At 43.1% G+C, this 14,869-nt stretch overlaps 1 protein-coding gene across 1 annotated transcript; it reads right to left on the minus strand.

The window, feature by feature from the left end:
• Positions 1-2,954: 2,954 nt before the first annotated feature.
• Positions 2,955-14,829, minus strand: snx30 (sorting nexin family member 30). Its single transcript, XM_080018020.1, has 9 exons — positions 14,619-14,829; positions 12,926-13,141; positions 8,130-8,240; positions 7,764-7,922; positions 7,103-7,292; positions 6,676-6,875; positions 4,692-4,781; positions 3,922-4,074; positions 2,955-3,255 (listed from the first exon to the last, which is right to left on the minus strand). Exons 1-9 carry the CDS (start codon positions 14,748-14,750, stop codon positions 3,178-3,180), a joined length of 1,329 nt encoding a protein of 442 aa, XP_079874146.1. The 5' UTR covers positions 14,751-14,829; the 3' UTR covers positions 2,955-3,177.
• Between the last annotated feature and the right edge of the window lie 40 nt (positions 14,830-14,869).

Below are 14,869 nucleotides of genomic sequence, written 5' to 3' on the forward strand. Positions count from 1 at the left end.
CATTATTATTATTTGTATTATTATTACTTTCATCTTGCTTTGGGTCTGAGTGCAGTTTTAACCGGGGGTAAAGGATTAAAAAAACAAAACAAAGAAAAGAGTCGGGCCTTTCACATTTCAAGCACAAATTTGACATGACTAATTCAATTTCAAGAAGTATGCTTATATATATTTTATGATCTGGTTTATTAAATGTTTATTTTCGTGAGTTAATTGAAAATAACACATGTTCTTTGTTATTTTAATTCATTTTCATAACTTGTGTTTATTCTTTTTTATTATTTCTAATTGTCATTAGTTGTTCACCTTTCTGCCCCCGTTAGTCTTTGAATAGGCAATAAAAATGAATGCGGCCGCTCCACCGGGTTTAATACCAACTACGTCCTATGTTAAGGGTCAAGTGAAGAGGGGGGCTCGGCCAAACAAGTGTTAATACCACTGCAGGGAGACGCCTTGCCTGGGTGCCGATCGGTCCAGCCCAAAAAGCTCCAATGGCCAACGCCACTTCTGTGTCTTGCGGCCAATCCCTTACCAGACGTGAAGAGAAATTGTAGATTCGTATGTTTTCCTAAGCGTGAGTTCAGGGAGCTCAAATGCAGCAAAACTCCATGACGTGTGCGGTAAAAAGAGGGAATTTTACAATGGATTAAAGTGTCAAGTCGCAGATCTCCCAAAAAGGGAAGCTGGCCAAAAACAACCGACTCGCTGGACAAAAAAAGGGTGGTTTCACAGGCTTAATGTCTCGCTTTTGCTCCTCTCCAAAGAGCGTCCCCAGCGATCTTTCCCATTGGTACAGATTGTAAACCGCCCAAATCAGCTGCTTCCTAAGAATCACCTTCCTCTTCCCATTTAGACTTTACACTCAATTCCCAAATTCAAGCCTCACTTGCCACACGTCTGACGCTAGAAAAATAGATTTTACCATCACATCCAGTATATGCTGCTGTATTTCAGAATATACTCCATATATATATATATATATATATATATATATATATATTCATATTTATATGTCCCAATGAACAAAACAACTGGTCTGTCCAAAAGGCGTAGTCCTGCTCAAGGGCTCAGGGCAGGTGGCTTCATGGAACAGGCGGAGGAGCTTCCGTCACATAGATACTGAATGACACTGTATGCGGGTGCGACTCCCCGACACAGAGACATCGTACTGAGACACAATTTCATATTCTGAATGAACGACGATAAGATGTCAGCTCAGTTTGGCACGTTATGATGTCCGAAATATAAAGGGATTGTTCTGAACCATCGCAAACCAAACCTCAGTTGGAAGAGATGGAATATAAAATCCATCCCATTGATTTGAAAATGAAAATTTTACAATTGGCTTCTTTACCAAATATATCAATAGCAAATTGGAGCCATGTTGAGAATGACAGCTGAATCATAATAAGAGCAGAGTTTCTCCCAATCCAGTCAGAATGATAGTTCCACCTGTACCCTGCCACGCCCCGTTCAACTGAAGGGATGAAGAACTGGACCTGGGAAAAAACCTTCTTGGAGCAAACAGGTTTTAAAGTTTTGACTGTTCCAGCAGCAGGTGGCGCTGTTTGTTTTTTTCCCCGTGGACTCTTGTTCTCAGTTGTCCTCTCAGGAAACAAAAGGAAGCAACGAAAAAAGAAACCCTGCTGCCATTATCTCTGTGTTTTTTGTTTTTTTTTAATGGTGCAAAACAACCCTTTTACATCCCTTCCCTGTGGTGGCAACCGGACACTCCGCCCAGACACTCCCATCACAAGGCGTAACAGGGAGCGCGACCCTTCCACCGATGTTTGGGACGCTCATTTTAAATGTACGGGACAAACACGTCCTGAAGTTTTCCCTCCTGAAGCCGACCGGTCCGGTTTCACCTTCTTCCCAAATGTGGGACAGTGGTTAACAGAGCTTATGGCTTCATTGATTTGCTCTCATATACGTTTGCACTCTGGGCCAAAGTGGTAAAGATGATCCTTTATGAAGCAAACGGTGGAAAACAAACCCAAATAAAAACGCGATCCGGGGGAATCTCAAGGAGCATGATATAAAGCGGACACTCCCTCATATCCCGACATCGTACTTAATGAGCCGCTCCTCTTGTGCGCTCAGCACTGAGCGCTGCCCGAGGTTTGGGGGCCCGGAAAGCGCTCCCTTTCAAGACGGGGCGGTGAAAGCCTTCCCGTCCGCTCCCTCTGCGAGCTGCCACGCTGCCACAATGTGGGGGAAACTAAATACAAACATTGCCTCGGACCGGAGGCGGAGGGAAAAAAAAAATGCAGGTTGGGAAAGTAAAAGCCCAGTTTCCATGTTTTAGCTCCAGCCACGGACTGACCCGGCTCATCCGCTCTTCAGTGGAACTTCTGGGTGGAGGCCGTTTTGACTCAAAATCCCGATGTGGAGTTTTACTTTGCCGACCCGGATTTTCCACCTCTGCCGGAGACGTTGTCCAAACCTCGGACCTCACCGGGAGACGACGGAGAACAGCGTCAGCCAAAGCGTACGACGTGCCGCGGTCCGGTGCGCTCTCAATCCCGGAGCCACTTCAAAGATTCCCGACTCGCGCCGATCGGGAAACAAGGTTTAGATTTAAAAAAAAGAAAAAAAATAAACTCACGGGGGGGGGGGGGGGGGCTCCTTTCCCTTTCGTCAGACCGTCCATTCCACAAGCGGGACAACGGGTCCCATTCCCCCGTTTCATGGTCACGGATCCCCAAATTCCCTGGATATTCCAACCTCGGGAGGAAAACATCCACATCTCTCCTCCTGAGAAGGGCCTCGGCGACGAGGAGACGGGCGGAGTCGGCGAACAAGCGGTGGAACGGGAAGTAGAAAATATAAAACTCTTGGTGAAGAAGCCAAAGTTGCGGCGTTCCCCCCCCGTGTCCGCCTCCGTCTCCGTCTCCTCCTTTTCCATCTTTTCCTTCTTCTTTCACCTGAAACGTTTCCACCGTTCCTGTCGCTGGCGAATGCACTTTGTGGTGGTGGACGGCGATGGACGCCCGGGAAGAAGGACCGGCGCCACGCCCCCTTCTACAATCGCTTTAGAGGGGGAGAGAGAGGGAACAGCCCCATTGGTCCTTGGCATGAGAGAGAGATGGAGAGAGAGAGGGGGGAGATGGAGGGAGAGAGAGTGTAGGTTTTGTGTATGGAAGGAAAAGAAGATGGCCGCCGTGTGAGTGAGTTTCAGTTTGTATCTTCTGTTTTGTCCTCAGTCTGTTTGTCCTGAAGGAGCGTGATGAGAGACTCCCACGCTGCCTGGCACTGAGAGAGAGAGAGAGAGAGATTAAAACTTGATAAATGTCCCTTTAAAAACAGGAAGCAGCTACAGATTTCAATGCTTCAGCAACCAGCCGTCAGTTATTTCTGAATAACGACTGATGATCTGTTTATAATGACCGTTGCCACAGGCAATCACTTCTCCACCCTCATATCACTTTATTTTATTATAATGCATTTTGGTTCATTTTATTTTATTTATGTTATTTGATCTTGTTTGTCATTAATTTCATTCTTTCAGTCATTTCATGCTTTTAATGGTACTATCTGATGGACGTTAATGTGAAGTATGTTAAGTTGCATGTTGTGTATGCCACAAAAATCAAGGTTATTATTATTATTATTACTACTACTCCACCTACACGCTAATGCTAACAAGCTAGCAAGTGGCGCCATCTAGTGGCAGTCAGGCCTGACTGTTGTCGTCACGGTTTGCGACGTTTCATCTGATGTTTTATGTTTCCATCCAACAGAAGAGCTGAGGTCAGCTGAACACGCACTCTACACTATTACAATGATTTCATACAACAAAAACAAAAAGGCAGATCCCTGCGTGGAAACACAAACAGTGAGGATGGCGCGACGCGGCAGCACTTGGGCAACTTGTCGACACACGGCAGGTTTCTCGGTCGTGAATCCAAGCGTCCGCACCTTCTCGTAGTAGCAGATGTTCTTGTTGGCCATGCCTGTGAGCAGATGCTTGAAGTCCTGTCTCTTGTTGTTCTGCCATCGCTCCCAGTCGGCCTTCAGGTCGGCGTTGAAACACTCCGCCCGGTCCTGGCACTTCTCCACCTCCAGCGGCACCTGAGGGAGAAGAAAGAAAATAGAGTACAACAACAGGAGCCCTCAGGGGCCAAATGTGAGCCTTAAAGCCTGAAAATGCACTTCCTCTTTGAGTGGAGGTTAAATCTTATTATCACACCTTGTCTCTGCGGAAAACTGGATTCTGATTGGTCGATAGCAGCAATCAGCCGTCAGTTATTTCTGAATAACGTAATCATGTCTGTTAATGAGTGTTGTCACTCATGCCAACACTAGCTAGTGGCACCGTCTGGTGGCGCGACATAGAAACTGCAATGGACGACTTGAGAAGATGAATGAATGTGAAAAAAAGACCTGGATCACATTTAAAACCTACAATGGATACGACCCTAATATACATTTATACTCTATTTGTATTATTCCATTCCATTATCACTATTATGATCACAATATTGTAAATAATTACCTTTTATTGTCCCTTCTCTAAATTTGTTTTAATGATTCCAATTATATTATCATTATTATTTATAAATGATAATGAAAAGGGTAGCAAAAATAATAGAGAATAAAAAGTATAAATAATGAACAGTATAAATAATATGACTTCTTTTCATGTATTGTTTATTTATTCATTTTTGTAATTCATCTGAGAGTCTCACCGGCGTCTTGTCCTCCTGTTTTCGCAGTATGGCCGCCTCCAGACGGCCCTCGTACTCCGCCTGGCTCTGGTCTCGCTTCCTGAGAACATTCTGGAAAAAACAACAACAAAACAAAAAGACGCCAGGAACTGAAAACATATAAAAATGACGTCAACTTCAACTTTTCTCCAAGTTGTTTTCTTTTTTTATAATCTGTACTCTGGTTAACGTCAACGCAGAAAGGTTAAAACATCTGGTTAAAAAACAGATGTTTTATGTGGTTACAATGCAATAAAACGACAGAATGAAGTTTTAAAGTTTTATGAAGGAGCATTTCAACGATGATGAAAACGTTGCTGAGTCAGGACTAAAGAGTAAGGCAGGGAAGTGAAACGCAGGGATTCTGCTACGCTGCACTTCCTGTGATGAGGGTGGAGGAGGGTGTGTTGCAAACACAAGTGGTTCAGTCCCTTCATGGGCTCTATGTGGAGCACGTACCTTCATAGACTGTACACTGTGTTCCAAATTACTATGCAAATTGGATTGAAGTGTCCTAAACATTACATTTTTTGTTTTTCAATTCAACTCATGGATGGTGTTGTGTCTCAGGGCTCAATTCAAGGAAAACTGCTTAAGAAGGACGTTCCACATTATTAAGCAGCCACAGGTTTCAAGCAACAAGGGAAAGAAAAAGCATCTCTCTGCTGCCGAAAGGCCTCAAACAGTGCAATGCCTTGGACAAGGTATGAAAACATTAGATATTTCACGAAAACTTAAGCGTGATCATCGTACTGTGAAGAGATTTGTGGCTGATTCAGAGCACAGACGGGTTGGTGCAGATAAAGGCAGAATGAGGAAGGTTTCTGCCACAAATTCATGGGATTAAGAGAGCAGCTGCTAAAATGCCGCAAGCAAACAGGTATTTGAAGTTGCTGATGCCTCTGGAGTCCTCAAGGTGTAGGATCCTCCAGAGGCTTGCAGTTGTGCATAAAGCTACTATTGGGCCCCCCCTAAGCAATGCTGACAAGCAGAAACGGTTGCAGGGGGCCCAGAAATACATGAAGACTCATTTTCAAACAGTCTTGTTTACTGATGAGTGCCGTGCAACCCTGGGTGGTCCAGATGGATGGAGTAGTGGATGGTTGGTGGATGGCCACCGTGTCCCAACAAGGCTGCAACGTCAGCGAGGAGGTGGCAGAGTCATGTTTTGGGCCCTTTAGGGTGTGAAAATGACCTCAGCAAAGTATATAGAGTTTGTGACTGATCACTTTCTTCCACGGTACAAAAAGAAGAACCGGGCCTTGCGTAGCAAACCATCTTCCTGCCTGACAAAGATCTGCCTGAAAAAGATCTCATGCTGCAAAGAATACCTCTGTGTCATTGGCTGCTATGGGCATAAAAGGAGAGAAACTCATGGTGTGGCCCCCATCCTCCCCTGACCTCCACCCTATTAAGAATGTTTGGAGCATCCTCCAGCAAAAGATCTATGAGGGTGGAGGCAGTTGGCATCAAAACAGCAGCTCTGGGAGGCTGTTCTGACGTCCTGCAAAGAAATTCAACAGAAACTCTCCAAAAACTCACAAGTTCAATGGAGGCAAGAATAGTGAAGGTGATATGGAAGAATGTTAACATGTAACTTGGGCTGTTAAGATGTTTTTGATTGAAATAGCTTTTGATTTCAGTAAATATGACTCCTAATGCTGCACATTCAACAAATGACCATTTTCAGTTCTTTACAACCTATAAAATGTTTTGAAACTCTGTTGTGCATAATAATTTGGAACAGTGCATTTTGAGTTTTTTATCTTTGAAAAAAATACTGTTATCATTGAGAGCTTTGTTCAATAACATTTGAATTATACCCTAACGGTTGATGACGTGGAAATTATACTGACTGTCATTTGCATCGACTATTGAGGAAAATCAGAGAAAAATATCATTTGCATAACAATTTAGAACGCGGTGTAGAGCACGAACCTTCATGGGATCTATGTGGAGCACGTACCTTCATGGACTCGATGTAGAGTACATATTCCCTGAGCACCGGCAGCAGGTCCTGGCTCAGGTTCTCACTCAGGTCCTCCAGCGCCCCGCAGCACGAGGTGACGCAGCCTGCCACACCCTCCAGGGGGCGCCGCAGAGCCTCCTCCGAGCCCGCCCAGCTGGAGTACACAGAGCCGTACTCACGCAGCTCCGTCAGGTACTCTGGGGGGACGGAGAGAGAGAGAGAGCTCCTGCTACACGTTTCAAATTCAACTTTAACCCTTAGTAAATCCACGCAATTCCACTTGATGTTGATGTCAGAATATGAAACTGAATTAAATAGAACATAACAAAGATGTTTTTAACAGATGTATTATTAGTCAATACATTTAAAATACATTGAAATACAGAGCGTTGCCTTAGGATTTGACCCCCCAACCCCCTGTTACCTGTCTGCTCCTTGAGGATTCTCTGCGCGATGCGGTCGATGGTTCCCAGCTTTTGGTTGAACATGTCGAGGTAATCTCCCATGATGCAATACTCTGCCGGCCGCGCCCGCAGCTTGTAGCCGCCGGCGACCTGCTTCACCGACTCTCCCACCTTAGTCAGCAGGGCCAGACCCTGGCGCTTGTTCAGGTCCTGGGGAGGAAGAAAACACACACATCTTACATTTACAAAAGACTAGAGTTAAATATAGGAGAAGTCATACTGGGACATTTTTTAACTCATATCGCACAGTCATCATTTATTGAAACTAGAAAACTGTGAACGATGATCAGACGCCTCTTTCATTTCATGAAAGTACTGATGTATTGTCCATCCTGCGTGAGTAGTACCAGCAGTACCAGGTGCCGACGCCTATACCCGGTACTTACCCTTATTGACGCCTAAGACACATACAGATAAATGTCAAATAACAGATGGAATTTCATATTGTATTATGTCTTTAAATCAACAAAATAAACCATGAAACTACATCTACCTTTGTCAAGATATTCATGAAAATTGTGGATCCCCTCCAGAGTAGAGTAGAGTAGAGGTAGAGCAGAGGCAGAGTAGGTATGTAAAATGTGTTAGTAGTTCAGGAGCAGTATTTACATCATCCCTTACCTTGGCAGTGAGGAAGGCATTGAGGTGGGGGTTGAAGGAGAGCACAGGGTGGTCCGCCACCCGCTTCAGGAACTTGTCCAGGGCTTTCATCCTCGTCTCCACAAACTCTTCTGAAAAACGATCCACCACTCCCTTCATCACAAACTTCTCTGGCAGCGGCTGGAGAGAGAGGAGCAGGAGATGGAGAGTCCAGTCACTAAATGTGCCTTAAACAACTGCGACTGTCATTCCTACCTTTAGCAAAGATATTACATCCACGTTGAAAATAAATACATTCAGAAAGAAATTAGGGCGCACGGAGAGGGTGACCTGCTGGGATGAGGTGGTGGTCCTATGACCTACCAGGATGAGTGTCATGGGACCTACCGGGATGAGGTGTGTGGGCTGGCTGTCCTCCAGTTTGTTCCTCAGCCAGTCAAAGTCCTGGTAGCGCCGCCGCACGCAGTATTCTGGCAGGTCGAACTCTATCCTAGTGGTCTGCAACACACACACACACACACACACACACACACACACACACACACACACACACACACACACACACACACACACACACACACACACACACACACACATACACACACACACACACCTGTGTGAACGTAGTTTGTAATTAACAGCAGCCGGTCAGAATCAGCTCAGACATGTGGTCGTGGTTAGAGATGAACCGATTGCAATTTTCTTGGCCCAATCAGCGTCTGAGCGGCCGATTCTGATTTTCTTTCAGTTGTATGTTGATAATAAAACATTGACTATTAAATAACTTGTGCACCGTCGTCCCATCATTTTGAGTTCATATCATGGATCATTTGGTGTCATTGGGTCGATCTGCTGTACATCAACGACAGACACATGGAGTGATGTGATGACGCTCATGTGACAGGACAGCTGCACATACGGAGCCATGCAATTTAACATATACAGCGGGGCAAAAAAGTATTTAGTCAGCCACCAATTGTGCAAGTTCTCCCACTTAAAAAGATGAGAGAGGCCTGTAATTTTCATCATAGGTTCACTTCGACTATGAGAGAAAGGATGGGGGGAAAGAATCCAGGAAATCACGTTGTAGGATTTTTAATCAATTAATTGGTAAATTCCCAGGTAAAAAAAGTATTTGGTCACCTACAAACAAGCAAGATTTCTGGCTTTCACAGACCTGTAACTTTTTCTTGAAGAGGCTCCTCTGTCCTCCACTCGTTACCTGTATTAATGGCACCTGTTTGAACTGGTTATCAGTATAAAAGACACCTGTCCACAACCTCAAACAGTCACACTCCAAACTCCACTATGGCCAAGACCAAAGAGCTGTCAAAGGACACCAGAAACAAAATTGTAGACCTGCACCAGGCTGGGAAGACTGAATCTGCAATATGTAAGCAGCTTGTTGTGAAGAAAACAACTGTGGGAGCAATTATTAGAAAATGGAAGACATACAAGACCACTGATAATCTCCCTCGATCTGGGGCTCCACGCAAGATCTCACCCCGTGGGGTCAAAATGATCACAAGAACGGTGAGAAAACATCCCAGAACCACACGGGGGGACCTAGTGAATGACCTGCAGAGAGCTGGGACCAAAGTAACAAAGGCTACCATCAGTAACACACTACGCCGCCAGGGACTCAAATCCTGCAGTGCCAGACGTGTCCCCCTGCTTAAGCCAGTACATGTCCAGGCCCGTCTGAAGTTTGCTAGAGAGCATTTGGATGATCCAGAAGAGGATTGAGAGAATTTCATATGGTCAGATGAAACAAAAATAGAACTTTTTGGTAAAAACTCAACTTGTCGTGTTTGGAGGAGAAAGAAAGCTGAGTTGCATCCAAAGAACACCAAACCTACTGTGAAGCATGGGGGTGGAAACATCACGCTTTGGGGCTGTTTTTCTGCAAAGGGACCAGGACGACTGATCCGTGTAAAGGAAAGAATGAATGGGGCCATGTATCGTGAGATTTTGAGTGAAAACCTCCTTCCATCAGCAAGGGCATTGAAGATGAAACGTGGCTGGGTCTTTCAGCATGACAATGATCCCAAACACACCGCCCGGGCAACGAAGGAGTGGCTTCGTAAGAAGCATTTCAAGGTCCTGGAGTGGCCTAGCCAGTCTCCAGATCTCAACCCCATAGAAAATTTTTGGAGGGAGTTGAAAGTCTGTGTTGCCCAGCGACAGCCCCAAAACATCACTGCTCTAGAGCAGATCTGCATGGAGGAATGGGCCAAAACACCAGCAACAGTGTGTGAAAACCTTGTGAAGACTTACAGAAAACATTTGACCTCTGTCATTGCAAACAAAGGGTATATAACAAAGTATTGAGATGAACTTTTGTCATTGACCAAATACTTATTTTCCACCATAATTTGCAAAAAAATTATTTAAAAATCAGACAATGTGATTTTCTGGATTTTTTTTTTTTCCTCATTTTGTCTCTCATAGTTGAGGTGAAGCTATGATGAAAATTACAGGCCTCTCTCATCTTTTTAAGTGGGAGAACTTGCACAATTAGTGGCTGACTAAATACTTTTTTGCCCCACTGTATTATACTAATTTACTGCCAGCAATAATATATATGACCCACGCCATACTTTAGGTACACTTGGTGGCTTTCGACTTTTTTTCCCCCCCCGCATCATTTGAAAATGAAGTGAATATTTTTAAAGCTATGACTTGTTAATGACAAGGGTGTGGCAAACTGTGATTCTGAGATAATCACCTTTCAAAGTTCACACTTGGGTCATTCAGCCTGCTCCCAGAATGCAAATGGTTGGAGGACCAACAGAGCTTAGCTAGTTGTCACATGGTCTCTCTACATCCTGCTGAATGGGGACTTGACATCCTGCTGAATGGGGCAATCTCTGCTTTGTTGTTGTGTTTTGAGGGAATGTTGAACAGCGTCATCGACACACAACATATTTTGTTTTTAAAGGGGCTTTTATTGAACAGTAAGAATATACATGTTTTATAAAAGTGGAATTATTTAGGAGTTTAAAAGTGCGGACAACACAACAAAATGTAGAGTCTATCAATAATATGAGTCTCGGAAAATCAGCCTTGGTGTGTCATTTAATATATATATGTGCGTATGCCAAATATCATCTAAGTTCTTATAGTTTTTATATTGGCCAACCCCAACCCTGCCCCAGCTACACCCTGAGAGCCTGTTTGGGGCCTATTTTCATTTTCTTTTCGGCCCTGACTGCATTTTCAGGTAAGCTTGAGAATCATGTGCATTACTACTTGTTCATAATCTGCATCATCTACCTCAACAAACTTCATCACGTCAACTTCTTCTGTTGTAACAACAACGGGCGTATCATCGGCCACCCTGGTGGTTCTTGAAAATATTCTGTTTCATTGTCACATTCAGGATGAAATACACTGTTTGAAATGTTCTTCAAGTCCAGGATAATACCAGATTCAGCGTCGCTGTCGGAGAACTGACGATCATCGCGGAAAAAAAAGTCCAGAACGAGCTGCCTACACTGAATTCGATCCGTCCCACTGGTCAGGTTAAAGTCTGTGATATTATTTAGATCTTCCTCCAACCGCTTCTCCAAATCCATAACAACAAGGAGATTAAAGTTTTCACAGACAAGTAAAACCGAAGAAGCCTCGTCTTTTTTACGGAAGTGACGTCAGCATTTCTTCTTCAATGGTACACGTTGGGACACACCCCCTCCACAATGATGTCTCCGTGTGTGTATGTGTGTGTGTAAAAGTAGTACGATTTAAAGGTTGAACTCTATCAAAACGGTTCCACATTGTGACTTCACATCACATGGAATATGGAGGAATGATCTTCACCTGGACGGTCGCTTCAATGGAAACCATCGATCGGCGTTGTTCAGCGTCTCGGGAAGTGAACTGTGTTTCCCCTTGTCATCTAACGGGAATATTTAACTCCACTGTTTAACATTTTTATACTATTTATAAATTAAATTTGGTTTTAAAAATATGTTGAGAGATAAAAAAAATTAATTAAAAGAAAGACACAAAGGAACACGAATCTGGAAAAATCAAATTTTCCTTCAAGAAAGGTTTTTTCCAACTTATTTAGCTGCTCCTGGCGATTTTAGAAAATGCCCGAGAGAGCTAGGTTTGCTGCGGTGGGTCACATATATGATACTGTTTATTATTCACTGTGGAACAATAATACAACATAAAACTGTCCCTGAGTTACAGTAAAATACAACATGGAACTGTCACCAAGTTTCAGTAGAATACAACCTGTAAGTCATTGAGGTTTAGTAGAACACAACCTAAAACTAACATGGAAATGTCCAGTTCAACCTTCAAATCAAAGTCCCTTTCACTTCAAGTGCAAATATACCTTTCTACTGTATTGATGTGGTACTTGCCGTTCCAAAATAAAGTCGTCATAATAAATGTGCGACTCTTGTCACTGTGCTTCACTGGAAGTCCTCCTTCACTCAGCGCGCATGAAACCGACTGAATCAAATGGAACGACTGCTTTTACTGAGTGACTGGTCAAGAAGCGAGTGTCAAAAAGGAGTGGAACCTTTGCACCATGAAGCAGCAGAGCAGACGCTGCTGTAGTGACACTGATACAAACACAGTCGACTTGGGCCATCGTGCAAAATTCCAACCCGCGAGCGCCGGGGGCAGCGGTATCTGTATCTACAAACAGCCTATCCCATAAACATAACTCTATTCCCTTTACTTCTATTTTATAGCCCCACTCTGAATCAACTTTTTGAGTCTTATTTTAATTTTATTTTATTTTATATTATTCTATTAAAGAATAGAATCGACGAGCTAAGCTAGTTAGCATGAGATGCTGGAAGGTGTATTTCCCTAACTTGACAGGAGCTAGGCTAGCCGATCCCCTCTGTGGCCATGCATTGAGCTAAGCTAGTTAGCATGAGGTACTAGAAGGTGTATTTCTCTAACTTCTTTTTTCTGGGAATTATGATTTTGTAAATATTTATAATTAATGAAATCAACATCTTTCAAATGAATCCACACAATTACACTTAAAGTTTTGAAAACATAAAAACAGAATAAAGTATAATGTAACAAAGATAAATACATGTTTTGATGTTATATTAGTAAATTGGCTGCACGCTGTTCTTCCCTGAATCCTTTCACTCTCACTCTCAGCGTGAAGCACTAAACGAGCCCCGAAAGCCCAAACTCCACCCACCCACCTTGGTAGAGACTCTGTAGGTGATGTAGGTCTCCATGGTGGAGACGTGCTTCTTGGGGTCGTCCACCGTTACGAACAGGTCGCGCGTTTCCGTGGCGACATAGAGGTCGAGGGCGTCGCCGTCCGCCTCGTCGTCCAGCTGCAGCCGCTTGAGCAGCGACGACGCCGACGCCGGACTGGACGTCTCCACCGGCGTGCCGTTGGTCAGTCCCCAATCCTGCCAGACGGACGCCGTTACCGTGACAACGTCGCAAAACAAAGACAATAGATTGTCTGCGGACGACAACGACGACGCTTCATTCTACGTCAATGGGAGCCTTGTTGTGGCCGCGACGCACGCAAATTATAAGATCAGCCTTAATGGCTTCCACTCCACGACAGACAGCAGAAGAATAGTTAGAATGTAATATATATGAAATATAATATAGAATAAGTTAGAATACAACATTTATCTGTCAGACAGAGAGACAGATGTGTCCTCGCACCGCACATCAAAACAGTAGTTTGATAGTTTAGTAATAATATCAAAAACAATGGAATAAAAATACTAAAATGTAAAAATCCAAAGTGGCAATGTCTGGGCATAGAAAAGTCTAAAGCTCACAGTTAACTGTACACAAAATGCGGCAGAATATTGAAATGAAGGGATATTGAATGGTGAGATGGTGCATATTATATAGTACATTACACATTATCCATCTCCGTGTTAGTGTTTAGCTTTTGTACATTGAACATTTTTTGTTTATGTTTTTTGGTCGTTTCTATTCCTTTTTTGGTTTATACTTAGTTTATCAATACATGTTTTGCCTTTTTACATCTTTCCCCATCTTCTGGTTAACAATGGGATTTATTATGTATTGAGATTTTCTTTTCTCTATTTTTATACTACTGCTTTATTATTGTTGTCTTTGTTATTATTATTGTTGTTATTATTGTTATTATTATAACTGTTGTCATTATTAATGTTGCCTAATTTTGATGTGAGCTTCAGTGTCCTATCCATCTCCCTCTCTATCTGTCCATTTTTTTAGTATAAAACCTAATAATTGTAATACAGTGCTAGTTACGTTGACATCTTCTGAAGGTTTATTGCATATTCTTTTTTTTTTCTGGGAGTTTGTTGTTGATTTCTATGTGAACCTTTTGACACTGTAGAATATAGTTTATCAAACACAGGATAAGATGTAAATTCCTTGTGTATATACATATATACAAACATACATACATACATACCTACCTACTATATATATATATATATATATATATATATAGTAGCCATACTGCCACTCAGCCCCAGCTGTTGTCTTTTAACTTACCTTCTAGTATCTCATATAATGTAGTAACTTATCCTACAGTAGTATCACTGTTTTCTTTTTTTGCATATTGTGTAACAGTATTTGGATTTATTTTATCACGTTCAAACAGCCTTTTATCCACTTTGCATGTCATTGTTTTTATTTGTTTGTTTTCATTTTATCCATTCTTTGTCTAGTATTTTGAGCTGTGTTGTATTTATGAAACGTGATAAATACATAAAAAATGCATTATTATTATTATTATTATTATTATATTTATATCTTTATTATTATTATTTCCTTATTATTACTCCACTGGCTCTCATGGTATTTTATTTCCCTTTATTATTATTATTATGATTATTATGATTATTATGATTCTTATTATTATTACGTTACCTTGTCCCCGCCGCCGCTCGGGATGGGGCGGCCGCCGGTGGCATCCGGGGCCGGGGAGAGCGTCTCATCGGCGGACAGCGGGTGGGGGATCTCGGTGATGGGCTTCGGGCCTCTCGACGCCCCGACACTCATGGTGCACCAGACGGGCCGAGCTGCTCGGGTGTCGAGGGGAAGGGGGCCGCCTCTTTGCCGTTGCCACGGTGAGTTTCTGGGCTGGTTCTCCTCCACCAGAGTCTTCAGCGTCTACAACC

Source organism: Zeus faber (genome assembly GCF_960531495.2).
Source record: "Zeus faber genome assembly, chromosome: 17".
In the NCBI taxonomy this organism is placed as follows: domain Eukaryota; kingdom Metazoa; phylum Chordata; class Actinopteri; order Zeiformes; family Zeidae; genus Zeus; species Zeus faber.